At 37.5% G+C, this 26,448-nt stretch overlaps 1 protein-coding gene across 3 annotated transcripts in view; it reads left to right on the top strand.

Annotated features, from left to right (window-relative positions):
- Positions 1-26,448, top strand: part of CTDP1 (CTD phosphatase subunit 1) — a 122,609-nt gene that overhangs the window by 32,578 nt on the left and 63,583 nt on the right. For all 3 annotated transcript variants that reach the window (XM_064506915.1, XM_064506913.1, XM_064506914.1), the window contains exons 8-11: positions 877-1,962; positions 11,183-11,324; positions 13,665-13,895; positions 20,472-20,637. In XM_064506915.1, the coding sequence (XP_064362985.1) occupies positions 877-1,962; positions 11,183-11,324; positions 13,665-13,895; positions 20,472-20,637 (1,625 nt within the window). The remainder of the gene's footprint in view (positions 1-876; positions 1,963-11,182; positions 11,325-13,664; positions 13,896-20,471; positions 20,638-26,448) is intronic.

Consider the following 26,448-nt stretch of genomic DNA (forward strand, 5'->3'; position numbering starts at 1 on the left):
AATACATATGATATTACTTATTTCTTCTTGAACTAGAAATGTCCAGTATAGTAACAATAATAGTGCACTCAAACCGAGTCCGGCCAATATGGCGTGGGTTCTCTACACTTGCTATTGTTACTTGCAGGATGGGCAGAGGGCCAAAGTATGGTGATTCCACCCAGTGTTCTTGGCAAAGGAGGTCTGAGTTCAACTGTTTGGATGTTGATAGTTTCTTTGACTCTTTCTCACTTCATCTGGCATCTGATGAAAGCATAGCTTAAAATTACTTTGCTGCCTTTGAGTCCATTACACTTTCCTTGCATTTCAGTAGGGTCTCAAATGGAGCTCGAACAGCATCTTTTTTTATTGATAAAATGTGTATATTTTTCCAATTCTTAAAATACAGTAATTTTGGTTATGAAAAATAGGAAATATATGAAAGCGGAAGAAAGGAAGTTACTACAGTTAATGCTCTAGATTGCGACCTTCTGGAGCGATATCTTCCCCCCCCCCCCCCCCCCCCCCCCGTGGCCTCTGGGAAAGTAGTTCGATTGCCCTGAGATTTGGTCTTAAAAGTCATGCTGCAAGATAAATCCTTTAATGTCTTCAAGGTTAACAAATAATTACTTACAGCCAGTGTGATAAAAGTTTGCTTACACTGCTCCTTTACAGAGGTGAAGTGTGTTAAGCTTTCCAGTTCTAGCAACAGTTAAACACCTAGAGTTTCTTAACAACTTTAAAAATGCCAGTTGTCAGTACTGAGCATAGTGAAGTCAAACTTCGCATGTAAACTGTTTATCTGCGGAAAAAGGAAATGAAACTCTGATTAAAGCTTATCTTTTCTAACAGTGCTTTTTAAAAAAGTGTTTTATTTCATGTTTTCTTGTGTTTTAGTAAACCACTCAGCAAAACCAGAGGCACTGGATTCAACAGTGGCATCAGCAAAAGATGCTGAAGAAATAAAGAATGTTATATGTATAGAAGAACAAAGCAACGGTCTCAAAGCTGCAAAGGACACTTGCACTACAAATGGTAGCACTTCTGTAAGCAGTGAAACATCTGACTGGGATTTGAATTCCAGTGATAAAGTTAATGCCAAGGACTCCTTGAATGATAGCACTGATTGCAAAACAGACAGTGCAGTTGCTAGTGATTTCACAAGTGCTAAGGAATCTCAGATTTCTTCAGAGCAAGGTGACAGGACAGTCTTGGAGAAGGAGCAAATCCAAGACAAGATAACAAATGACTTGGACTTCGAACTGTCTAGTGACAGTGAAAGTGATGGTGGAGTGGATGCCAGAAAGTCATCCACTTCTGTATCAGATAGTGAAAATGAGGAGAAGAGAAGCTGGAAAAAATCAAAACAACCTCTACAGGATGAAAATTTACAGCAAGGGAGTTGCACTGATGTGAGTGAGAAAAAGGATGGTGAGGTGAACCATTCTGGGGACACAGAATCTCTACCTAGCAGAAATATTCATGACAAAACTGTTGATCTTGACGCGCAAGAAGAAAGTGAACAGGAAAGCCTTTGTGATTTAGGAAACGGGTGTGCAGACAAGAAGGAAGCTGAAACAGAGTCCCAGAATAGTGAGCAGTCTGGAATTACAATGGGTGAGTCCTTAGACCAGAGTATGGAGGAAGAAGAGGAGGAGGATGATACAGATGATGATGACCATTTAATATACCTCGAAGAGATCCTTGTTCGGGTTCACACTGATTATTATACAAAGTATGATAAATACCTGAAAAAGGAGATTGAGGAAATTCCAGACATCAGAAAAATAGTGCCGGAACTGAAAAGTAAGGTGTTGGCAGATGTAACCATAATATTTAGTGGACTTTACCCAACAAACTTCCCCATTGAGAAAACACGGGAACACTATCATGCTACAGCGCTTGGAGCTAAAATTGTGAAGAACCTAGTACTAAGTGCTGATGATCCTGACAAAGCAACCCATCTTATTGCAGCGAGGACAGGTAGGTATATGAGACTTAAGTCTTGCATCGACTTTTTCCCTGTTACAGTTTATTCATGCCTTGAGCTGTTTTTTTTGTATAAGCAACAAGCCTTAACATAACTGAGATAGAATTTAAATTAGAGGGGAGATTGTTCTTAAAACAAATTAGAAGTTGCGTTAAACATTATTTAAAGGGTTTTTTAACATATTTTTGATCAAGTGTGTTTTTTAATTGGTAAAAGGAGGACCCACTAAATCTCTGTGGTACATCATCTCGCACTTGGTTAAAGAGTGGGTGATAAGAAGTGTTCGACTACCAAACAGGTTGTATCTAAACTTTAACGTTTGTAATGGAGATAAGTTTATACTGGTTTTGCTATAAAGCTGTAGTAACTCATTGCTTCTCAGTTTCACAGATTTTGCCTGTAAAGCTTAGGTTTTATCTTGGATGGAATACAAACAAATTATTTTAAAGGCTAGAATTTGATGGTATCGCCTGTCACTGCTCTGTGTGCATGGCGTCTGTATGTTTCTGTGTCATGGAAGATCTAAGAGAGTTCAGCTGAACTCTCTTTCATTGCTACTTGTTTCACAGAGTACCTATTTTTACATAGCTATAATGGATAAGAATGTACCGTTGTAATGGTAAAAACATACTACTGGCTAGCTATCACTGGCTTCTAACAGCAATTTTTCGTGCCTTGACCCTTGGTTCTCTGCTTGTTGGCCTTTCTAAGTTGTATGGGATCTATATTTCTACTACTGAGAACATGAAATCAAAAGATAAAACTGCATCTCGTAAGTAATGAAGTGGCCACCTACTGTATTTTTCTTAACCACTGTGCTTATAAGCCTTCAGTATGTGAAAAGCAGCTTTGTTTCATAGGCTTATATTATAAAACTTTGGAGTGTTTTTACTGGCTTGTAATATAGATGCATATACTTTTCTCCAAGTGTGTAACCTAATCTGCAAGTGTGTCACCTCATTTGTTCCAGTTCTTGTATGGGCCAGGGAGAATAGTTTGTTCCTGTGGAAGGAGCAGTAGTTTTTCAAAAAAAAAAAAAATTACTGAAAGAAGAAAATAGGTGCAGTTCCTTATTTCCACTCCTTTAATTTTGAGTTGTGTTAAGACTACTCATGCTACTCTATGGATTATAACCGGTCAGTTTACCAATTTATTTTGTTATACTAACCAGCTATTTTTATATATATTAGCCAAAATAGCAATAAGACTGTATCTGTCCTAGACTAGTGTAAACTCACCTCACTTTACAGTAATCTCAGTATACAGTTTTAGTGACAAAAGTTGCAGGTAGCTTTTTATTTGCTATAGTCAACTGTAGCCAGAGGGGGCTGCAATACTGATGTAGTCAAATTGTAGTGGAATAAGATCTGTACTGACAGACCTACAGTGAACTAGCAAATTGTATTAATTCTCCTGCTGTAGATGATATGCTGTTAGTAGTAAAAATATAACCTAAAAATACAGATGAAATTGGGATTAGTTTCACTGAGAATAGTTGGGATTCTGACATGGGAAGGTGTGATAGTTGAAATAGCAAATGTGAACTGTTAAAACTAGTGAGTGTATCAATTTTGTACTCTAACTTTTCTGTAGTTGTTGAGCAGTTCTTTCTTTCAAAACTGCAGTAACAGCAATACTTTTGTCAGCCAAGAATCCTGCAAGTTTGTCATACTTCATTGGAAATGTGATGCTTGTCAGTATAATTTCTGTGTGGCCCTTTAGTTTTTCAAGTTTCAAATCCTGAAATTCTTCATTTCAGAGTTGCTTTGCCTCCGAGTACTCATCTTTCAACAAAGTACAGCAATTCCAACTTTGTGAACAAAATGTTTTTCATGGCAGTTTGTCTAAATTTTTTCTTCCTTATTGCATAGAGAGAGAGATGTGGTTTTAGGGGGGAAGACAAAAGCAATCCCTTAGTTATAAGCATCCCAGCAGATTAAAGAAAAGAGGGAGTTAGTATTGTTACCTGGCTTTTTACAAAGTCTGACTTGCACTAGATGGTTCCTGAATGTCAATTTATATTGGATGCGTCTATCACATTGTGTAGTACAATTGTAAGCATAAATGTAACTCCCCACACACACACTTCTCAAGGAAAAAATATTACTCAAGATTAGGATAAGGTACATAGTATGTAATAATGAGAAGCAGTTGTTTGTTTCTGGAATGTACAATTTTGTGGTGTGTGTGTGTATACATATGTATGTATATAAAAAAAGATCCTGTGTTCTACTTTTTAAAGCAAATTTTTCACAGCCTGTTCATTCCCAATGAATCGTCCACTGCTGTCAGATATTAATATGAATAATAGATTTAACTTTAGGCTTTAATTATATTAATATGCTTTTATAGTATTTGAGTTTATTAACACTTTGAATATTAATTTTCAGTACTTATATCAACAATAAAAAAAATTATAGGGTGGTTGATATTTTTCTGACTTTTTGCCAGGACCTGGAATCTCTCTGAGTAGTTATATAATGTTGTCTGAGTAGTTATATAATGTTGATGTTGCACTCGATACTTAATAGTGGAAAATATGCTTGAATATAGCAAATTAAAACTAGGAATCACAAATAGAGTACTACTACTGCACTTTTGGGGTGATAAACATTTATTGTCAGTATTTGGAAGGTGGCCTGTGCCTTTCAGTAAGAAAAGAATTGTACTAATTTATTCTGAAAAAGCTCACTTAATTGGCCGTGTTTTCAGCCTAATGAGCCAGACTGCTGTCATCTTTCATCACCACTTGGTGATTTTTTTTTTTTTTTTTTCTGTAACGGTGGCAGTGAAGCAGGGAGATTTAGAGCAAAATAATACATACTTCAATGTCCCCTTTTTAAGCTTATGGACTGCATGCATTGTGGGGGTTTGGGGCTTTTTTGAGGGGGGTGGTATAACTGAAGATTACGTTTTCCCACCTCTGGTTAGGCGGTAGTCGTAATGTTTTATCATCTTGCTTTATGAGGGAGATGCTGCATTTTAATCAAAGATTTTAAGGATATAAATTATGTGCTGTCGCAGCTGGAGGTATGATAATTCAGCTGTCGACATGATTTTCATACTCATTCTAGCATTGGTAGCAGGTGAATTCTACAGGTATTTCACTGCAGGTAAGCCATAAAAATGCTACATCTCTGGCTCCTGTGGCGAACATGTGAAGCACGTCTAATCCCTGGTGAAGGGGAGAGAAGCACGCTCGCTCTCAAGTTTCGTTCGGAAGCTGAAGACTTAGCTCCTTAGGGAGGACTAACCTGTGTTATTCTGTCTCTTCCCCCCCACACCCTCCAGTTGTGAAAAGGTGATCTTAAAACACATCTGTCAGGACAGTGTTTCCAGATGACACCACTAACCACGGTAGACCTAGGACTCAGACCCAGAAGTTGATTTAGATGATTACTGTACATTAGTGGACCATAGTAAATGACAGATTCTTAAACTGCAGCGAATGTGGGGTGAATGCTGTTACCTTTTGAGTTTTGAAGAGAGACAGAATTTATCAGATGAAGACCATTTTACAGCGTATTCTTTGCAGCCTATTGCAGTCAATTTAAATTCACTTGTTGTTTGTATGTGCTTATGTGTTTTTCTGCAAATAGGCAGTCTGTTTCTCTGCAGACACAGATACTCTGAATGTTAAAAGTAAAGAAATTCTTGTTCCTGGTTAAAAAAGAGGATCCCTTTCCCTTATACAAGGGGAAAATGGTATCTACCTGAATTAGATGACGCAAAGGTTGTCATGCTTTGTAGTAAGCAGCTTTCCTAACCTGAGCGACTGACAAAAGGCTACCCTTTGGTCCCTCTGATTTACTTATAGGCTATAAAAGTCTTATTTCAGTTTTTGAAACATCTGCCATCGGCTTTAAGCAGTAGTAAAGTGTACTGAATGATTACTTGTTATAGCCGTGGACATACTGATTAATCAGTTACCTAAGTGTTTCACAAGCTTTGCTGTATTCCTTTCTGAACAGATGAAAGATACTGTAGTTGATTTTTATGTTGAGTTTTTGTTGGTAGAGAAGATAAAGCTGTTCAGGTCACTTAAAAATTACTATATTGGGGTAGGAGCAGAAATATGTGAGTCTAGGGCCTCAAGTTTTCTTTTTCAAAAGCTACTTCGTGTATTTTCACACAGTTTGAAAGCTATATGGGGAGCACTTCCTTATTCTTGTTGACTTAACACATGTCAAATTTTGCTTAATTTCATTAAATATCAGTGCCTAGTGTACTTCATGCTCTGGATAGGCCTGGATAACTTGTTGCAGTAGGACTGTATGTCCTGAAGAACAGCTGTAGAAATCAGTTGTTGATTTTGGCCACTTCTTAGTGATAAGTTGGCAAGGCTAATAAAAGACTTTTTTGGTTTTTTTAAACTTCTGCTTGTAAGTTCAATAGTAGAATTGGTGAGTCCCTGCCCCAGCTTTTCTAATCTCAGTCAAGCATCCCTGACAGGCTTTTCTATGGTGTTTTCTCTCCGCACTTGTTTGTGGGTCATGCTCACAAGTTTCATGCGGTTGTGAAGAGTAAATAGTTTGGATGCATTTATTGTACCTAGATTAATACCATGTTATACTTTCACTAAGAATCCAAAAATTATTATTGTTTTGTATTTTTCATGCACGTACTTCATAATTCTGCATGTGTGATCATAGAGTTACCTGTGTGAGATGGTTGCGTTTGGATGCACAGAATTTTTTTATTAGTTCCAGGGAACTCTGTAAACGGATGCACAGAATTTTTTTATTAGTTCCAGGGAACTCTGTAAACCAACAGCTTCAGGTTCTGTTTCTTTATAGAGGTGGAATGTATTTTGGAGAAAAGGGCAAAATTACTAAGTTTTATCTCCTCTTTTACTGATTTATAAATATCGAAAATAAGCAATTTCTTCCTAATATTATGTACTCTTAGCTGTACACCCTCAGCAAGCAGATGTGATAAACGTGGACCCTAGCTGCTTCATAGAGAAAGCATGTATGCCTTTTTAAACTTTTTGGAACAATAATTTAGACTAGTATTTGACAATAGAGAAAGGTGATTAGAGGACACTACTGCAAACAAATAGTCTAGAAAAGCAGAATTTCTCTAGTGTTTTTAGCCAGCTGGATGCCTCAGCTGTTTGCTCCCTCAGAAGTATTATTGTTTGGATAGATTAAAATCCTTTCCTCTGAACTAATTGTTCCTTCTCAGTCAGCATGCTCCCAGAAGGGGAAATTACATAGGGCAAAGGGAGAGGAACAGGCAAGGATGTTAAGTAACACAGTAGTGTTTCCCCAGTCCAGTTGGATTTGGTGTTCCACCAAATCTTGCTCTGAGAACATTGTATTTATGAAATCTTGATTTCTCAAGATGTCGTATAGAAACGGATGGCAGCCCCTGAAGGTGACGCGGTTATCTGTTACCTCATAGTATTTTCAGTATGCTGGAGTGTGCTGGCATGCAGTAGACAGGTAGGCTAGAGAAACTGGGAGGAAGCAGCAAGCTTTGTTGTGGCAGTGAGAAAGGTAAAGCTTTTGAGTCTAGAAAGGTGGTATCGCTTACGCATTACTGTTGCTGTCACCAACTTTAATTTTGAGTTAATGCACCTTTGGAGAATGGCTTACTCCTTTCAGAGCTATTGTTTCAGGACTATGACAGTTTCATAAAAATAGTGCCATTTTGATTTTCATGTTTAAGGCTTTCATTATAATCCTGTTGACTAGAAAAAGAACTCATCTAGAACCTTAACATACCTCCAATATGAAACAATTGGGTATGTATGAACCCAGAACGTGTACCTGCATGGAGTGGGCAAAAAGATGGGGTGCCTGGCAAATCACCAGTGCAGAATCTTCCGCTTTAAAAATGGTTGGAGAAAACTATTTCCTTGCATGCTGCACAGACTTAACGTGACATAAAGGTGTGTTTTCATGGTTCTTGTTTAGGTTCCTCGTGATGCAGTTCAAAAGGAGTAGGAATATCTTTAGTTGGACAAACTACATGTTTTTACTAAATGGGTGTAGTAAGAAATCGGACGACTTTTCTTCAGGTGTTCTAAACAGAGTCTGTTTGCACTAGCAACTTTGGTTAAGTGTTCTGGTATGTTTGTGAAAGCCCTCTTGTAACTATTGTGCATTGTATTCCAGACCGCTCCAGAGGTGTCTTTTTCAGAATGCTATTGGCTAGTCACGTCTGATATTTGATTCAGTATCTAACACCATGCACGAGTGTCTAACTTCACACTGGATTTCTTAGTTTTGTTGCTTTTTTCCTAAAAGTTCCTCTGTGCTTATGAACCTGATCTCAGCACCCTTTCCAAAATGGCTGTCTTCTCGCCTCTTCATTCATATTATGCTGTCATTACTGCTTTTCTTATTTTTCATCAAAATAATCTTTCACTTCTCTTTAATCCTTTTTTTTCCTCGCTCTCTTAATATGATTCTCCTTTTGTACCTCTGTGTCTTTCCTCTGAAACATATCTGATGTATGAATTAAATAGAACTTTACACTTAGTTGTTTCTAACAGCAGGTATTCCTACAATTCGTACTGAGGTTATTTAAAAAATACATTAAAACTTTCTGTGGAAGCTACCTCTGACACAGTAAACTACCTCGTTTCCAGCTGATGTTGCATGAAAGTGGTCTGGGTTACTAATTATTTTTGTAACTGAAGATTAATTAAAAAACACAGATTTCTTGTGCAAAGGGGGATGAACAGTCTGGGTGTGCTGACCTCCTGAGATATGTGTTCAAGAGTTTTGCTTTTTAGCCAGTTACAATCTCTTGAACAGCAAATGTGTGCTGGCATGAACGTTATTGTAGTTCTAAGGTTAAGTTTTTCCAGCGAGTCTTTGTTGGATGGTGTTTGTACTCTTATTTCACAGCAGAGTTTAAAATACAGCATTTCTAAATTTTTTGTGGTTTAGAAGGAGCTTCATCTTTAAATACTCAATTTATCTTTGTTAGATTCTGATCTTAATTTAGCAGCTGTTTTTATTGCAAAGATATTTGTGTGGAGAAAAGCTTTAAGTTTTCTGTTTAACTCTTAATTCCGTAACTGCAAAATTTGTTTGCTGCTGAAAGTAGAAGAAATGCATACGAACAGAACATCTCTAAGAAATGTTCTTTTTAAATCTAAATCCATGAGAGAACTTATTTGCATCAAGAAAGAAGGTAGTCATACTCCTGTGTGGTGTTTTTGGGGGGGTGGGGTGGTGGTTTGTTTATTGAGCAAGCAAAGTAGGGAAACAGGAGCTTTCATCATTTTGCAAAAGGAAGATGATCTCCTTCCTTCTGTTTAGTGTGTTGAAATTATGGTAGTCTAGAGACCGAATCATCTAACCAGTCAAGTCAGTCCTCAAGTGAGCTTCAGTTGATCTCCTTCCCCCAGTAGATCCTAGTTCAGGTTGCATATAGCTTGTTAGATATTGCTATTAACTGTTTGATCTGTTCTTCAAATGATGTGCAGAAATACGGGAACTCGAAACTTTCATTTTAATAGAAACAAAGTCATGTTGTTAAATGGCAGTCATGCAGATAAAACTCCAGGGAATGATGTTGAAATCGTCAAATAAATTTATGTCCTCTTGAATTTAAATGTATGGCATAGAAATTACTGGTTTTGCTTCCTTTTCAGAATCATTCTCAATTTTTTTTTCTCTTGAGGCTTCATTCTTGAAGGCACATGTGTAAGAATATACAAAGGACTCATGAATCGTAGCTTTAAGTAAATAAGTTTTAATACTTTTTAAAAGTTTGACTAATTTCTAGGTAAGTGGTGTAAGTTAGTCTGGAGTGTTGGGCTGTTAAGTTGTATTTTTATGTAAGTATCTGCAACAGGAAACCGCAAGATTCTTGTATAGTATTGCCAGGCTTCCCCTTGAGTGCTACCATTTGAAATGTTCTTTGCTTTCAGTTCAGAGAGCAAAATTTTTAACATAGGGGAGAGGGCAAAGTTGTTGAAGTAGTTCCTGCCTTCAGGTCCTGAAGGTCTGCTTTTATTTCCCATTTCTAAACAACAAATGGATTGCGGTGTTAAATGTGTCTAAGTGCCATCCCATGAAGACGCAATGTGAACAAATGGTTGGGCTTGATGAGCGTTTTAAATAGCAGCGTTTCATCGTATTTGCGTGTTAATGATAGGGATATAACAAAAAGGAAATACAATGGCCTTCAGCCCTCAGACCATCAAACTGATGAAAGTTCCCTTATGTCCCTGATATACCAGCATACACAAAGTCTAAAAATACTATGTCTAAGTAAGTATCTAAGTATATTTCAGATCAGAATCCTTGTTTTTTCTTTTCCGTTGCTTGTATCTGTTAGTGAGTCGTTGGCAGATTATATAGTTTCGTGTTGTCTCCCACCATTAAGTCCCTCTGCTGTTTGTCTCTTCAATCAATGCTGAAACAAGTACCATAATTGATATTAGTGTTTTGTTTCTTCTGATACAATGTAAGAAATGCATTCTCACAACATTCGAACGGGGAGTTGTTTCTGGGAACAGACTACACTGCAAGATTAACTTCCACTTTTATTGGCCGCTTTTTGTTCACTGGTACGATGCTTCTTGACAAAGCCGAGTTTGTTCTGTACTAGTATCTCCAGAAGGTAGAATTTGAAATCACCTCTGTTGCTGTTGTATTGCACTGCTCATGGTTTCATATGGACTTCATGCTAGCCTGACATGTTCAACTTAGCATTCGTTGTTTCCCTTTGGCACTGAATAACCCTGTCTGCTTTGGCTTGGCTTATGCCAAACTGAGCGTGGGCGGTTGGCTGGCTGCTGAATGATAGCGTACTGTGTATACAGAAGACTGCATAGGAAAGCTAGTATGGTAAGTTAGTATGGTTAGACTTGGACAGCATTGAAGAATTGTGTCTTTTTAGACTCAGACGAATCTAAATGAAGATGAAAAACAAAATTGCACTGCTGTTGTTTATTTAGTTACATAAAAATGTAGAGGTTTTCCACTGGCGTTAATTTTAGTAGAATTCTTTATGGTGCCAGTGCGTCCGCACATGACAAATGCCTTCACACAGCTTGAGAATGAGGACTTCATGTGTTATGTAGTGTCTCACTTTTATCAGTTGGGTGTGTCTTGTTGGGTGTTTTTTGTTTTGTTTTTGATTTTTCCTAAGATTGGTCACAAAATGTTCTGCTTAACCTGATGTGTACCTAAAACTGCCTTTTCTGTGTCTGGGAACACTGTAATACTGTGCTTGACTCCATAATAGGCACAGAAAAAGTAAGACAAGCTCAGGACTGCAAAGACCTCCATGTCGTAAACCCTGACTGGCTCTGGAGCTGCTTGGAGCGCTGGGACAAGGTTGAGGAACAGCTTTTTCCCTTGAAGGATGACTACATCAAAACACACAGGTAAATGGGGACTTGGAGGAATAGGGGACATGAAAATAGGCTGTTCATACAATCATACTACTTTGTTATTGCAGCTATAAAATCAAAGTATCTGACAAGATGAGAATTGTGTGTGATGTTTGCAGATTTTATGAAAGACCCCTCTGTTTTTGTGCTTTCCTGTGCTACTTAAACTGAAGACAGGAGTTGGGAGGCAGTTCAGCAGCTAGCAGAATTCAGAGAAACCTGTGGTACCACAAGTTTCTTTAACAGTTGTATTTGTTAGCTATATTCAGCAGAAAGAGTTGACCTGGTCAGTCAACCCACAAACACAGGGAATGCTACCAAGGGGCAGGAGCATCATCCATACTGCCAAATGAGGCAGATAGGGATATGAACACACTTGCACAACAGAAGTTCATAGAATATTGCATTTTTTTGAGTCCTAGTAGTGAGGAGAAAGGGAGAAACAGAAAGCTAGAGCAGAAAAAACTAAGTGGGGTGGAAGAGGAGCAAAAACTGGAGGAAAGATACGGGGCCATAGGGTGTATTGAGAGAGCACATAGAGGTTTTGGGGTGCTAAGAGAAAGAACTGAAGGAGAAAGGGTGAAAAATGAGTGCACTATCAGGGCAGCAAATAGAAAGGACAGCCAAAAACTACATTAACACAGAGAAAATCAAGGGCTCTGAAGAGCAATCCTCTTTAGGGAAGTGCAATGGCTAAAATAACTCATGACAAGATAGTGTAGTTCCAGCTTTTGCTTCTTGACTTGTTTTAATAGATTCGCATAATAGCATCTTGCAAGCCTAGTGGAGGATATTTACTTCTAGGTTTGAATAGGGAGGTATACAGCATATTGGATTTTCTGTATTAAATTGCTCATTATTGAATGACTGAATAGGCAACACGTTTGCTAAAGATTTGCTTTCTGCTTGAAAGATGCTATTCCTTGGAGGGCAAAATGTGTGTTCTTCTGTCTTGGACTCCAAACGCACCAGAAGTAGAAACATCTGAAAATGAGATCACTGATCAAATGGGAGAGTAGATAGAGACCCAGCATCCCTAAAACTTAGGAAGAGAAGTAGTTCACTTATGACTTGACTAAGAACACTTTGTTTAAAAAGTGCTACCAGATTTTTTAACCACAATGTGGAATATTTATATGAGACATTTAACTGAGGCCTGGCACTGCCAGACACCAAGCTTTCAAGTAGAAATCTGTACAATGACCTGCGAGCATCATTTTTTGGCACGTAAGTGAATGTTGGTCTTTCTGTCTATGTTAATTTCTTTATTTTTCTCTTCCATTTCAGTTAGATATGATGATTTTTTCTTCCTGTTCTTTGTTTCAAATACAGTATACCTCAACTTCCTACATTTTTTTCCCAAAACTTAAGTCAGTAAGTCTTAAAAATGCAAAAGCTTTTATTTTATTAACCTAAAATGCAGATGCTTTGCAAAAGATTTTCTCTGTAATGAATCTGTCTGAAATAGCAATTACTGATACAGAGCACTTACGAACTAGACGAGGGGTGAACTCTGAAAAAAGTTTCATATAAAATGAGTTTAAGACTAGGAAAAAGGATAAGTAAGCTTGGAACTGGTTGACCTCAAATGTTGATGCTACAGCAATACTGCTTCAGAAAGGTAGTCCATGAAAGCATATGTGAAAAACTTGTTTTGTGGTACTTCTAATATTTGTTGCAGTATAGTTTAGTATTTTTTTTTCTTATAGCATTGGTTTCATAGTGCATATGCGTGCTGTTAGTGACTGACTTTTTAATGATTTTTTTTTTCCTTTTCTTTTTGTGGTCCTTTATCTTAATTGGATAATATGCCCTACTGGTGATTACAGCAGACTGATCTCTGAATATTTTTGTTGGCACTTCTAAAACTATGTTTTAAAAATGGTTTAGTATGCTAACAAATGAATTGGATGATTTGCAAATTAATACCATGTATTTATTTTCTCTCAGAGCCATGCTGAAGAGCAAAGATTTAGATCTGATACAGAAGCATGCTTTTCTTTGTGGCATATATGCAGATTATCATGCTAATCTAACTGTGTTTGATACCACCTGGAAGGAACTTTATATGTTAAGACTATTTTAAGGCATCTTTAATTACATTTTTTTTAATGATGTAAATATGACATTTGCATTTTTCTGTTTTAAATTCAGTGAGACTTTTGTGTCGGGGTGGAGGAGATTGGAAGGTTTCCGAAGAGACTGACTGACTTTTTTTTTTTTTCCTCCCTACTTTTTCCTTTAGAGAGAAGGAATATCCATCTTCTGACATTCTGGTTAAAGATAGTCTATTTAAAATTATAAAGCAATTTTTTTCTAAACTTCATCCAACAGAGAGAATAGCCCTGCCATGTTTCCTGATACACACAGCACATTCCAGACTGCTCTGTTTCACCCAACACCCATCCATCCAAAGTCTCAGCCTGGTCCTGAAGTTCGACTTTATGATCCTAACACTGGAAAGCTGATCAGGAAAGGCTCTCAGGCCTCTGGCCAGTCTATGTACATCCAGTCTCCAGCTCCACCCCTCACCTTACCAGTCCATGGCGAACACTCATCCTTCAGGTACATAAAGCATAGCTAAGAGTCACTTTAATTATATTTTCAGATGTTGTTTTTTAAATTTAACTCCTGTTATGTTTGCATTTGGTCAGATCGTCATCTTGGCTTTAGTTATTTTTTCGTTTGTTTTTTAAAAAGAATAGACTTGTAATATTTAGCCTAAGGAAATGAGTAAAAGTGAGTATTTAGCTTTAGTGAAATGAGTGACTTAGAATTCTAGGTTCTTTGTGCCTCACTGAGGGTTTGAGTTATTCTAATATGCTTTATAGCACACAACAGACAACCCACTACGTTTACTCTTTTGGGGGTTTATACTCACGTCAAAGTGAGGCAGGCTAATGTCTCTTAAATCCAAATCCAATATATAAAAATTTGTTTAAAATATATCTAGTAGCATTTAGTTTTATTTGTAAAGCTCTCCTCTTGACTTAATTATTCTTTCAGATGGGAGATTACTCCTGCGTTTTATTTGGAGGAATATAAGCAGTGGGAGAAAAAGAGTGTAGCTAACTGAGTATTATTAAATAATGTTGTAAAATTGAATACTGCTTAATAATCCTTAGATCACTAAATCAAAACACTAAAACAGGCGGAGCAGGTCTGCTTTTTGAGACATAAGGCTTACGTCTGGACTCTGACAATCTTTGTGAATTTTGTTAAGTAACAAAGTAATATGTGTCTTAAGGATGTATAAAATCTATCTCTAAAATTCCTAAGTAGGTGTATAAGAGATCTAGTTTTGGGGAATGCCAGTCTTGCTGACTCCAGTGACCAAAAAAAAGAAAAAGCATTCGGCTGTAGGCTAAGCTTTTCTCTTTGTCAAATTTGATCAGAGTATAGCAGCTATTACAAAGCATTTCAATCTCCCAAGCAACTGCAAAAATACAAAACACAATTGTAAATTCACACAGTCTTCTACTTTTCTCCATCTGTTCCCCTCCGGTTTTATCACTTGTATTGTAAAGGTTTTGTGTATTAGTATATCTTACTATGCTTTCTCTGTATCTTGCTGTTGCTAAATTATTCCAGTCTATTTGGTCTTTCTCATTTTTCATCTTTTTATAGGCTTTTTATTTCAGCATTCTTGTTTCTGTCAGTGCTGTTTTTTCTCTAGTCTCTTGTTCATGAATACTTTTTTTTGTTGTTTTCAGTTTCTTTTTAACTGTCTCTCTAAAATCTGTATTTTACTATGACATGTTAAATGAACAGAAATAACTTTAAATAGTCAAGACGCAGCCAGTATCCAGAGAGGAGCTAAAAAGCTTTTTTGTTTGTCAGTTATTGAGAAAAGGAATTTGTCGAGAAATGCAGAGAGGTGGGAAGGTTTTTTGCGTGTATAATTGTCACCTGACACTTCTAAGATGCTTCAATATGATGGTTTATGTTTACATGAATGCATCATTCAATGCTTTAGAAAGTACAGTTTTTCAATGCCCGTTCTTCCTTTTTCTGTCAAAAACTTGATGAAAAATTATGTCGACCCCTAAATCTGTTTGTCTTTAATGCAGAGGTGCTGCTTCATTTGATTGTTTTATGGAAAAGGGGAAAAATCTACTTCAGCTGGCACCTTAGTTGAGTTTCTCTGAGTCCCAGGTAGATTCTGTGCGAGCGGGGAGCCTACCCCTTTGTTTTATTGCACTTCTACATTTTTGACTGCCAGTGCTCAGGGGTCAGATGATTTAATCTAAGAACTTGAATCCAATTAGTCAATACTGTAGCTTCACTACATAACAAAGCAGCTGTGTATCTTAAACTAGTTCCCTTTCTTACATTGGGAAATAATCATTTTTTTCATCATTTCCTATCGATTTGTTTCAAGTGCTAAAATGACTGACCTGTAAACACTCATTTCCAAATTGAAGCCTGTTTGTAGTCCTCAGAGCAGTTCAGCTGCCTTCAAATTCAATTGTTATAGTGAGGAATATCTTGGTAAGTCTACAAGGAAAGCAGTGATCAAATGCTGTTTAAGTTCTCTAATGTATAGTTAGTACAGTGCAGAACACAAAGGCTGTTAAAGAAATAACAAAGAAATGAACATGAACAGTTTTTCTGTGTATTGGCTGAGCATGAGTTGAGGCAAAACTATATAAACCATATCATCGCCTTCCTCTGTCTTCATGCATATGTCTGTGATAGCTTTAAAAAAAAAAAAAAAAAAAAGAGCTTTGCAGGCAATTTTAAATCTGACATGGTGCTTGACTTTAGAGAAAACTACCTTAATGTAGCAATTTCTTGGTGGAAGGCAATATATTTTGTGTCCTGACAGGCTTTATGCTTATATGTTCACCTCCTACAGAAAGATGAGAATACCTTTAACTAAGTCATTGAATTTAAGCACAGGTGGATAAAGCTGTTAACATTTGCAACTGCTAGGCTTTTAATATAGTTGGGGCAGGAGGAGTTTTAGCAAGCAGTACTTCTTTATATACAAATTAACCAAAGTTTCAGCTTTTCAGTTTGCCATGTCCTTTTGAATGTAAGTATGGATGCTGCCATTTTGAATTCTGAAGCAATGCAGATAGAATCTGCTTTATTTTATCTAAAAGAAACTTTTGTTCTCAAGTCTTTCATTCCTGGCGCTTTTTGCATACATGAGCTTGTCTGCAACCCTAGGTATTTTAAAATCTTTAAAATCTCCTCAAATCTTTAGTATACTTTATTTGACAAGATTAGAATAATATCTCTGATTGCTGTTGTGGGTGACTAGCCAAATTCTTCTTTTTCTTGCCAAAGCCTGCAGTAATTTGTTAATTTCAAAAAAAAAAAAACTTTGCCTGTTGTCTGAAATTCAGATAACAAACTCACACTGCTGTGTGAAGAAACCATTGAAAAAATAGTAGCCACAGGTGGCATAACGATGATGCTGGGACTTGCTGTAAGAATAGACGTTGTTATGCTTACAGCATAACCTGCTGCAAGATGGGTTACTGAAAAGCGCTCCAGATTTTGAGTACAACATAAGTCTGTGTCAGTTTTCACCATTTTATGTTGGGTTCAACATTTTTTGTGTTTTAAGATGACTTCAGGAGAGCAACTAATTTAGAGAAGGATATAATTGAAACATCTACACACAATTTGCAGTGGAACTGTCACCAATAAGTTACAGTTGGTTTTGGTACTTTGATCAGGTTTTTTTTGTGGCAAGCATAGGTCTTGATGCTTTACTTGGTACTGTAAGACTTTTAAGAACACTTGCTTTTTGTCATGGGTATTGCCATGTAAATGGATGATAGTTCATGAGATGCAGCATTTTAGTGTTGTCCATGAAAAGAAATGCAAATGGCATTTTGGACCAGAATTAAGAAAAAAATGGTTTTGCAAGTTAAATTCTAGTGAACGCTAGTAAATCAGTAACAGATGAGGCAAAGTTTAGAAAATGGGTATAATTTATGTGTGAAAAGCTAAAAGGAGCACCCTGGTTTTAAATAATACTAAGATGCATCAATGTTTGGTTGCAACAGGTGGCTCAAGTAGATACTGGTGGCTGAAAAAATTCTTTGGGATTCATACAAATTAATTTCACTTGTAAAACTTCAAGTCTTAATTTACATGCTCAGTGTTACAGTTTTTTCTGGCTGATGTTATCAACTCTGACAATGAAAAATACAAAGTACCAAGTTTGAATGATTAGTGGACCTTGAATATTCTTCACACTTTCATGGTGGTTAATACTATTTTAGCTCTTGCCCTGATACTGTGTTAATGAAAGAAAGATGCTTGTCACTTCCCTGAATGTTTCACCCAGCCTGTCTGTAGTCAGTTCTGATGCACACGTATGTAACTATGCCTATAAGATTGGCAAGTGCCAGCCAACCTATACAGAATATTGTTACTTCTGAAAAAATGCTCATGAAACTCGTCTGATTAGAAATACATGTCAATTCCAGCATTTGTATGTCTTCTAGATTTGAATCAGCGTAACAAGCAGTTGGAAAATATGGAGTCTGAAAAACATAAATAAAAATAAAAATGTTTGTTACAAACTTCAAAATAGTCTTTGTTTATTTTTGATTTTGGTATGCTTTGGTGAGAAGTCCCAGTATTTCTTAACCAGTAGTAGTTGGAAAATACTGGAAAAAATCTGACAATAGTCTTGAGTATATTAATACAGTTATTTTTAATAAAGCATGTATATGTCTGTTTATAGTAATGTGACCAGTGTGTGTTGTAAGACTACATCCCTCCATGTAGTCTTATCTTTTACCACTGATGGAGTCTTCAGCCTGAGACTTGTAATAGTTCTGCCTATTACTGCTTCAGAATATAGAACTTCACAGTTATGTCTGCTATTCAATAGCTTTGGAATTAAACTGTCAACACAGTTTTCATTTAATAGTGATGCAAAATAATCCCTGCCTTTGCCATAACTTAAGGCGAAGATTATGTTCTTTCTAGAGTATTCAAAATAAGAATATAAATAAGAATACAACTATACAGAAACTGCAAAAAGAGGAGTTATCACTGTCATCAGTATGATAGTATGTTCTTGAAAAAAACTTTTTTCTAGTCTAAGAAAATCTACTTGGCTGCCTGCTACATATAAGTGTAAAATTCTTCATATGGTCAAACTTGTCGTGTTTTTTTTATACAGTAATATAAGATGCTTATACCTTGTTTTGTCATTCTCTGTTTCACTAAGAATTTAAATCACTGTCTTTCTCTTGGCTAGAATACCTATTAAAAAGGCATGGAAATAGTGTATTTAAAGATCCCTTTGGAAAATAGTGGAATGCTGTATTTTTTTTTCCCTCTTCTAGGTGTGAAAATAATCATCTGTGAGTGTTTTAACCGAATTAAAGAAATTGTGAAATGGGAAAACATTTGAATGAAAAATAAAAGTTAGGCTGTGATGAAAAACTCTAATGGAAAAATAAGTTTGGTTAGTTCATTTCCACAACATCTAAAATGGTTTTTGGCTTCATAGAAAATCCCAGCATGCAGAAATGATAAAATGAGAAGGTGCCCTGTTTCTGCTGTACTGCCATTGCATATAATGTGATTTTTTTTCCCCCCATATAACAATAACATGAGTTCCCTCTCTCTCCCCAGCCCCCCATTTCAAAAATGAATTCCTGTCTAATACACCTCTCCATGGGATCTGAGAGGACAGATGCATATTTAGGAAACGTGACTCCTCAAAAAAACCCTCAACTGACAACTTCATCTGGTTTGCAAATTTACGTTCTGTTTGAAAAACAGATGTAGAAAAAAAGTCTTGATACCTAGGTGGCCTTCTCAAGAAGCTGTTAAGTTCATAATAGGAGAAACAACTTTACAGAAACTTCTATGTGACTGGATTTGCATACTCTTAAAGAATCTTAAGTACATGGCTGGGGCTTTTTGAGGGGGAGGGCATTACCTAAAGCTGTTTCTTGAAAATCCCAGCTTGATGAGAAGTGGCCATGCTGCACTGAAACTCATGTTAGTTGAGACCACGCTGTCCACTTTCTGAATCTCCACCACTGTCTGGAAAGCTTGATAATGGTTCTCACCTGGTGGTTACAGCTTGAAACAGTGTATGATTTCAGAGAGAGCGTCAGGGTTGGATGTGGTAATCACACCCTACATACACCCTCTCATGGGTAACGTATCGAAAGCTCAGGGGTCACAAATCCTCTGTGTATCTTGAGATTTTTGGACAGGACCTTGGGTGGTGCTGAACTGCTGTAATGTGTTCCAGGGGATTGCTGTGACAGTAAATTGAGTATTCATAGTTAGCTATACTGCAAAGTAATTTTAGTGTAACCCTTGGGCTTGTAAAATAGGATTTTGGAAGTCTTTGATGATGCAAAAGTTACCCAAGAATGATGAGTTTCCTTCTGTTTTTAGATATTGTCAATCTTTTTATTACTGTTATACAGCAGTTTCCTAGAAGCTGTTATTATCCAATCCATTTCAATGAATATTTTGCCATTGCTTTTTATATCTGTATGTTCTGCTTAAATACAGTAACTAATGAGGTAATAAAGTTCAATTAAAAAAAAAAAATTCTTGCCACTGTATGTGAATACACTAGCCAAAAAGAAGTAGGGTCTGTTTCACATCTCATCCAGGCTTAGCATCTGGGAAAAGTCTGAAGGTTATGTTGTAGAAATGAGCTTTCTAGTCCTGCTGCAAACCAGCTATTATCTGTGAAGCTGAGAATTAGAGATACTTTAAAGAACACAAGCATCACATAGGTCAAAAAACATTGCTTAGAATATAAGAATTGTTTCATAAATGATAAACTTGTCAAGTGACAGACAAATTCCATTTGAGCACTAACTGTAAAATATTTTGAGAAGCACATCTCTAGCTACTGAATCTCTTGACTTCAAGAAAGGTTTGATAGTTACTTACTAGAATAATGGGAGGGCAGGAGAGCGAGTATGTAGTCAAAGGTAGAAGAAAAATTTAAGCCATCAGACGGAAAATAAAAGCAGGCATTGGGAGACTTGGTCTTTGTTCTATTGCTCAACCCAGAATGCAGTATTAAGGAAAGTCATATTCAGCTGTCATAAACTGTGTATAGAATTTGATTTCTAGGCAAACTATAAATGAAGTAACCTTTTCTTACGTGAGACCCCTGAAATTTTTCAGAGTTGTTCAACCACATCAGCAGCAGATGTTTGAAGAAGACGACTTACCAGCAAGTGAGAACGAAGAGCAGCCAGGTCCGTCTAAGCGGAAACGCCAGCCAAGTATGTCTGAGACAATGCCCCTGTACACCCTATGTAAAGAGGATTTAGAAAGTATGGATAAAGAGGTGAGCTGAACTAATTGTGACGGAATTGTGACAAAATGATTGCTCGTTATGCATAACGCCGTTTAACTTTTGTTAAGTTATATGCATATGTGAACTGTCCTTGTATGCCATTACAGCAACTCGAAATAAAGGCTGTAGCAGACTAAGTAGAGTTCAGACTAGAATGCAGTTATGTTCTGCAAAGTAAACTTGAGTTAAGGAATGGGAGTACTCTTGCACGTAAGTAAGCCTCTAAAGCAGAACTTTGTGCAAGTGTAGCTTTGTCATAATAAAGGTATTGCCAGATTTGCCATGTGTTCAGGTTTGTCAGGTGTCACTTTAAACCTTTTTTAAAAATAATAATAATAATAAGGCAATCTTCAAAGAATCTAGACCAAATCAATGGCAGGATTGGAGAGAAGAGGTCTGTAAATGTACATGGCACAAGCTGTAGAGAACAGATAATAGATCAAAGAGCCAAAGGAGAGTGCAGAACCTCATCATCTGTAGACATGTAGTTGCAGTGCTGTTAAATCATAGCTGTCAGGGTTCTGCAGGTGAGGAGAGAGCTGTCTGTTACAGAAAAACCTGTACTTTTTCATACAAAACTATGTAACTTGAAGTTCATTGTAGACTGTCCATCAGCTGCTTGTTTTTCACATATTCTAGTGTGTACTTTTTTAGAATGAACTACATTCTTCTTTCTAATCTCATGTAATATTTAATGATACACAGAGAAAAAATCACTTATGGTTATATACCATATTTTCATGAATTCATTACATGGTGCATGACTTAACTATAAAATCTAGTGATACCAGAACCTGAAGTCATCTTTTACCTTAGTGATTCATCAGGGGCAGAGACAGGAGCCAGCTTGCAGTAGTAAGTTGATAAAGAGGTTCTAGCCATAACAGCCCTTAGAAGTTACCATCTTTGGAAAAATGTAATAAAAGCATGAGATGGAAGCTGCATGTTTCATTAAGGAAAGGAAGTTTATACATACTTTGAGATATGCTCAGTTACTGTTAGAGTTCCTGGAAGAACCTTAAGCTGACTGAAGTTTCTGACATTGTTCCCTTTGTGATTACTTGCATGCTGCTACAGTTAGAGGTTTTCTTCCTGTCCTACCGATGCAGACTGGTTAACTTATGGTGATTTACTTTTAAATTATGCTTTTGCGTAAGCTGCATAATATGTTTTGAAACTAGATTTCACGCACTCCAGAATGAATGCAGCCTGATTATTTTTCCCAGTGGATTTGTTTTGTGGTGGTTTTAGTTTTGGTTCCAAGAGTGTAATTTGAAGTTATAGCTGCTGGCAAAATGTTTCCCTTTCACCATTCTTTGTTCCCACCCCTCTCTTTACTGCAACATCTACATTTCTCAGACTCTTGGGCAGCTGAACCAGTAGAAACTTTTCACTTGCTTTTGGTATGGAGATGTGCTGTGGGTTTGCTTATTTGGTGGGAAGTGGGCATGTCTAGTATTTTACATCCCTAACATGGTTCGCTCAGGGATCAAATGTTAGTAGTGATGTGAAGGAGTGGGCAGAGAGGATGCGTAATGACAAGGTTGAACTGGATGTGGTAGTGCCGTCTTATGTCAGCAGCTCATTTGGTCCTAGGAGCTGAGTATAGAGGCAGGCTGGGGAGACTAGCCTTTGCAGGCTAATAGTCTAGCCTTGAGACTGCTGCCTTCCCCCAGTAACCATAACGTATTTACGGAGGAGCACTGTAATGTAACGAATAGAATGGGATTTCATTGCCTCATGTGGTAGTACACTTATGAAAGAGGAGAATCTGCGGTAATGTAACCCATTAAAATATAAAAACTTAGCAAAGCGTATATAAGAGATCCCACTGTCAGGGATGTTATCAAATAAACAAAGTGAAAGTAAGCTCAGTAAGCGTTGCTTATTGGTGTTCAGTTGCTCTCATGCTGTGACTAGTTTAATTTCCACAGAAAGTCTTTTATCTGCTTCCTGTTCCTCATAAAACTATGTTAAAGGATAATGAACCTCTCTGCAATAGTGTCACTAAAAGCTGCAATACTTCTACTTTCTGCCACAAAAATGCTTTTTCTCCTCTTTATCTGCTCTCATGCTCTTGTGGCTATGTGATCAGCTGATTGCAGACTAGCTTGGGGAGAGGGGGAATCCATGTTTTAGTCAACACCAGTGATGTCTTGCTGCATAACTGCAAGTGCTATTGCTGAAAGAGGTATGGGGCTAGGAATATGTTGCCCAAGAAGGGTGAAAAGTCCATCCCTTTCAGTGGGGCTTTGCTACAGCATCAGCCAACCCATGTCTCAATTGCTGCATTCCTACCCTTGAGCCATGGTGGGTAAACGTGGGTTCGCATGGTAAGCCAGGTCAGGGGGTTGGTGTGGTTGGAAAAGATCACTCAATGTTAATTTTCATCGTTATCAGCTCTCTGAAATAGCTCATCGTTGTAGCTGCATGACTGCTTGAGTCAGCAGTGAGCAGAGGGTAGAAAGAGCTGGGAATCTGCAGTGGAGGCAGGACTGCAGTCTTCTAGATCTAAAACTGCATCCTCACTATTTCTGCTCGTTTGTTTGAATTGCCTGGCAAATTCAGATCATGTTTTTTACTAGGTCAAAAGGAGTCTGTTTAGCTTTAGGTACTGTTTCGTTTTGGGGGGGTTTTCCTCCCTTTTCCCAGCTTCCTCCCCCCAATAAAATGAAGTAGAAAATGTAAGGGTTTTATACGTACTGTTTCTGTGGATGTAACAAGCAATAAATAACTGCTGTGGTGGTTTTAACATCAGCAGGAAGTCTTTTTGCTTTTTCCTTGCAAAAATCTTTGAAAAGGCCATATAGGTGCAAGCAATGCAGAACTTGGAGGTATTTTATATGTGGGAGAGTTTTGTTAGAAGGTACAAGATGGAAGCCAGTAAAGACAATTTCATTATGATTTCTTTGTAAATTAAAACTCTTTTTATCCTTAACATATTTAAATGGCTGTTTGTGGCAGCTATTTTCTTAGTGAAAGAGCAATAGCCGTTCCCATATTGCATGTGGAAGAACAGCCACAAGTAGGCACCTTTGATATAAAAATTCAATTTTACATGCATTTTTATCTTCTCCCATTATTTTAGCTGTAGTTGTGCTGTGGATACCAAATAAACCAAAGGAAATGAGTAGTATCCCAGCTGTTGGGCTGCGGCTTATGGTTACTTAGCCTTTGCATCTTTGTCAGTGCCAAAGATCTGGGAGAACAGATGACCAGTGGTAGCCTTTTTTCCCTCTGACATGAGGAACTGCTTCAACTTTAAGAAAGTGCAAGAACAAAAGGATTAAAATACCTTCAAAGGGAAACGGCTGAGTCAGAATAAGTGTGTGATGAATGGATCCCTACTGGAGAAAGGTACAGCCTGCTAATGCTGCAGCTTCGCAGTTGAGAAACTCTTCCCTCTTTCTTTTCTTGTACTAGCTAGACACAGGTGGTCTGCCGCCAGTTGCTGCTGTATGCATCTCTGCTACAGAATGGTAGAGAGAAACAGAGTTAAATGCTACCAGTGAAATTAGCTTGTGTGTAATAATTTAAAACCTGGATAAAACTTTATTTCTAGACAAGTGTTGATCAGATATATAATCTGCAAGAGATTGCTTCACAAAAATTCTGTTCATAACAGTCTGTATTTAGCATGCTGTAGTCTTTGTGGTATGTTTCTGTTTCACTAAAGGGCAAGGATTGAAGACCACATTTAAAGAGAAGGTTTTCAAACAGTGCTTTGCTGCAGCAATCCACTTGTCCAGCTTCTTACAGTGGAGGTACAGAACTGCTGCCAGTGCGTGTTAGGTGCAGTTATTACATGGAGGAGCTGTTGGTTCTCTGCGGCCAGGTGAAAGTTGCTGACCTACCATCCAACCACTGGAATGTTGTGCAGATCTGCTGTAGACTACTGACAAAACCCCCATAAAGTGAAAGCCAGAGTGCAAATGATTGTCTTCTGCATCCATGTCCAAAAATAAGATTTAGTAGCTAAAACATGCTGCATGACATAGGGTAAAGGCATACAGATCATGTAAAGACATACATGGCTTCTTTCATTCATAATTAATTATCTCAGTATAAGAAGATACACAATTCTGCTTCTCCCAGAGGTTACCAACTGATCATCTTGTGATGATACTCTTATAGGCTGCTGCCACATCCGTGGTAGGCTGGAAGTAACAGTAGAAGACAGCCAGCTGTAGGCATTTACATCTCGCTCACTGTTAACACTTGTAGATCAGAAGAGAAACTGCCTTAGGCAGATACCCAGTGTGGGCCTCACTGATGGAAAGCTCAGTAAGGAAACCCTCATGGCAGAAAGATTTTGTGTTACATTCTGTAGTGCCTTCTTATCTGAGATGACCTGGGATTACTCATGTCTTAGAACATCTGTGTGCATGCAGTCTACTAGTTGTATGAGCCTTATGTTTTTGTGTTTAGTACCCTGTTTTTGTCAAGGGGTTTGTCAGTAGCATCTCTCAAGTGTCATCATTTCTGCCATCTGTGGTAAAATATTTTGCTGGTTTAAATTTTTCTCAGTTTGGGAGTTGGGGAGGGGGAAGAGAGGGAATGAATCTCATACCAGTCAGACCTCCATCTTTCACTTCTCTCACAACAGTTAGTGAAGCTGCACTGATTCCCACCATCTGGTTGGATATGTACCTAGTAGCTGCAAAAATGACCACCCTGGAAAGATATGTTGTGCATATCAGTGGACTTAAGTATACAGTGTTCTCTAGTGTGAGAATTGCCTAAGTAACTTCTTTTACATCGGAATGGTTCTTTTGATTTGAAGCAGATTCTGCATGTTCTTATCCTTTTAAATAGGTTTGGATTTATGTACCGTATAAAAAGATTGATATTTCAACATTCTGCTTATATAAGGCCATTTTGTCACTGCCTTCTGCTTTCATCCATCTGAACATTGTAGGTGCAGATGGATCCTTTAATTTCTATTTTGTGTTCTAAGTTAGTTGAACATACCATGCTCTGAATTAAGGGTCAGTGTTTTTCTCCCTCAGTTTAGTGAAAGCTATTATTTCAGTAAATGGTAGCTTCTTGGCTAGTTTAAAAATACTAATTTAGTGCAATGGATGTGGTCCCTAGTGCAAAATAACGGTTGCCCGAGGGTCACTTGGGCACTGCATTGTGCATTAAATTTCCTTGAATTTCCAAAGCTATGTTTCTCATAAAATTCCTTGTGTGTGGCATCTTAAAATATAGCATGTTATGAATTGTACAGATACTGAATTTGGTTAGCAGTCCCTTCCTGTAAATTGTAGCTTTTTTGAAGTTAAATGTATGCGATTGTGTGTACACTTGCAGTTGTCAGTGATAGTCATATTGACACATTGACCCTTTGGATTTAGGAGGTATGTTTAAAGTTATTAGACCAATTCCAGTAGAACTAAGTCTTAAAAAAAAGAAAAAAAAAAAAAAGAGGCAAATAGGCTGAAATCATACATATGGCAAAGTATCAAAATAAATGCACTACTCTTCATCAAAAACTTACAAGAGAGTAACAGCATGTGTGAAAGCAGTTTGCCAAAACACCTTGTGGCATAAACAGAGCAAAACATACTAAGATTGGCTGGCCTAGACCTTGGTGGAACTAGATGTTTCCCAGTGCTTTCTCTGCTTCCTCGCTTACTGCCCTCTCAGCAACCTTCATATGCTGGCTGTCAAGGCCATTCCAGCTGTGGGCTGTGATCGGTTTCTCATTTAAGGAAGATGATAATGTAGAAGCTGGAGAAACGAGAGCGAGTCTTCCATTCCCACCAGCTTTTCATTCTTAATTTGAAGTGCTGCCTGTTG

Source organism: Dromaius novaehollandiae, chromosome 2 (assembly GCF_036370855.1).
Source record: "Dromaius novaehollandiae isolate bDroNov1 chromosome 2, bDroNov1.hap1, whole genome shotgun sequence".
NCBI classification, from domain to species: domain Eukaryota; kingdom Metazoa; phylum Chordata; class Aves; order Casuariiformes; family Dromaiidae; genus Dromaius; species Dromaius novaehollandiae.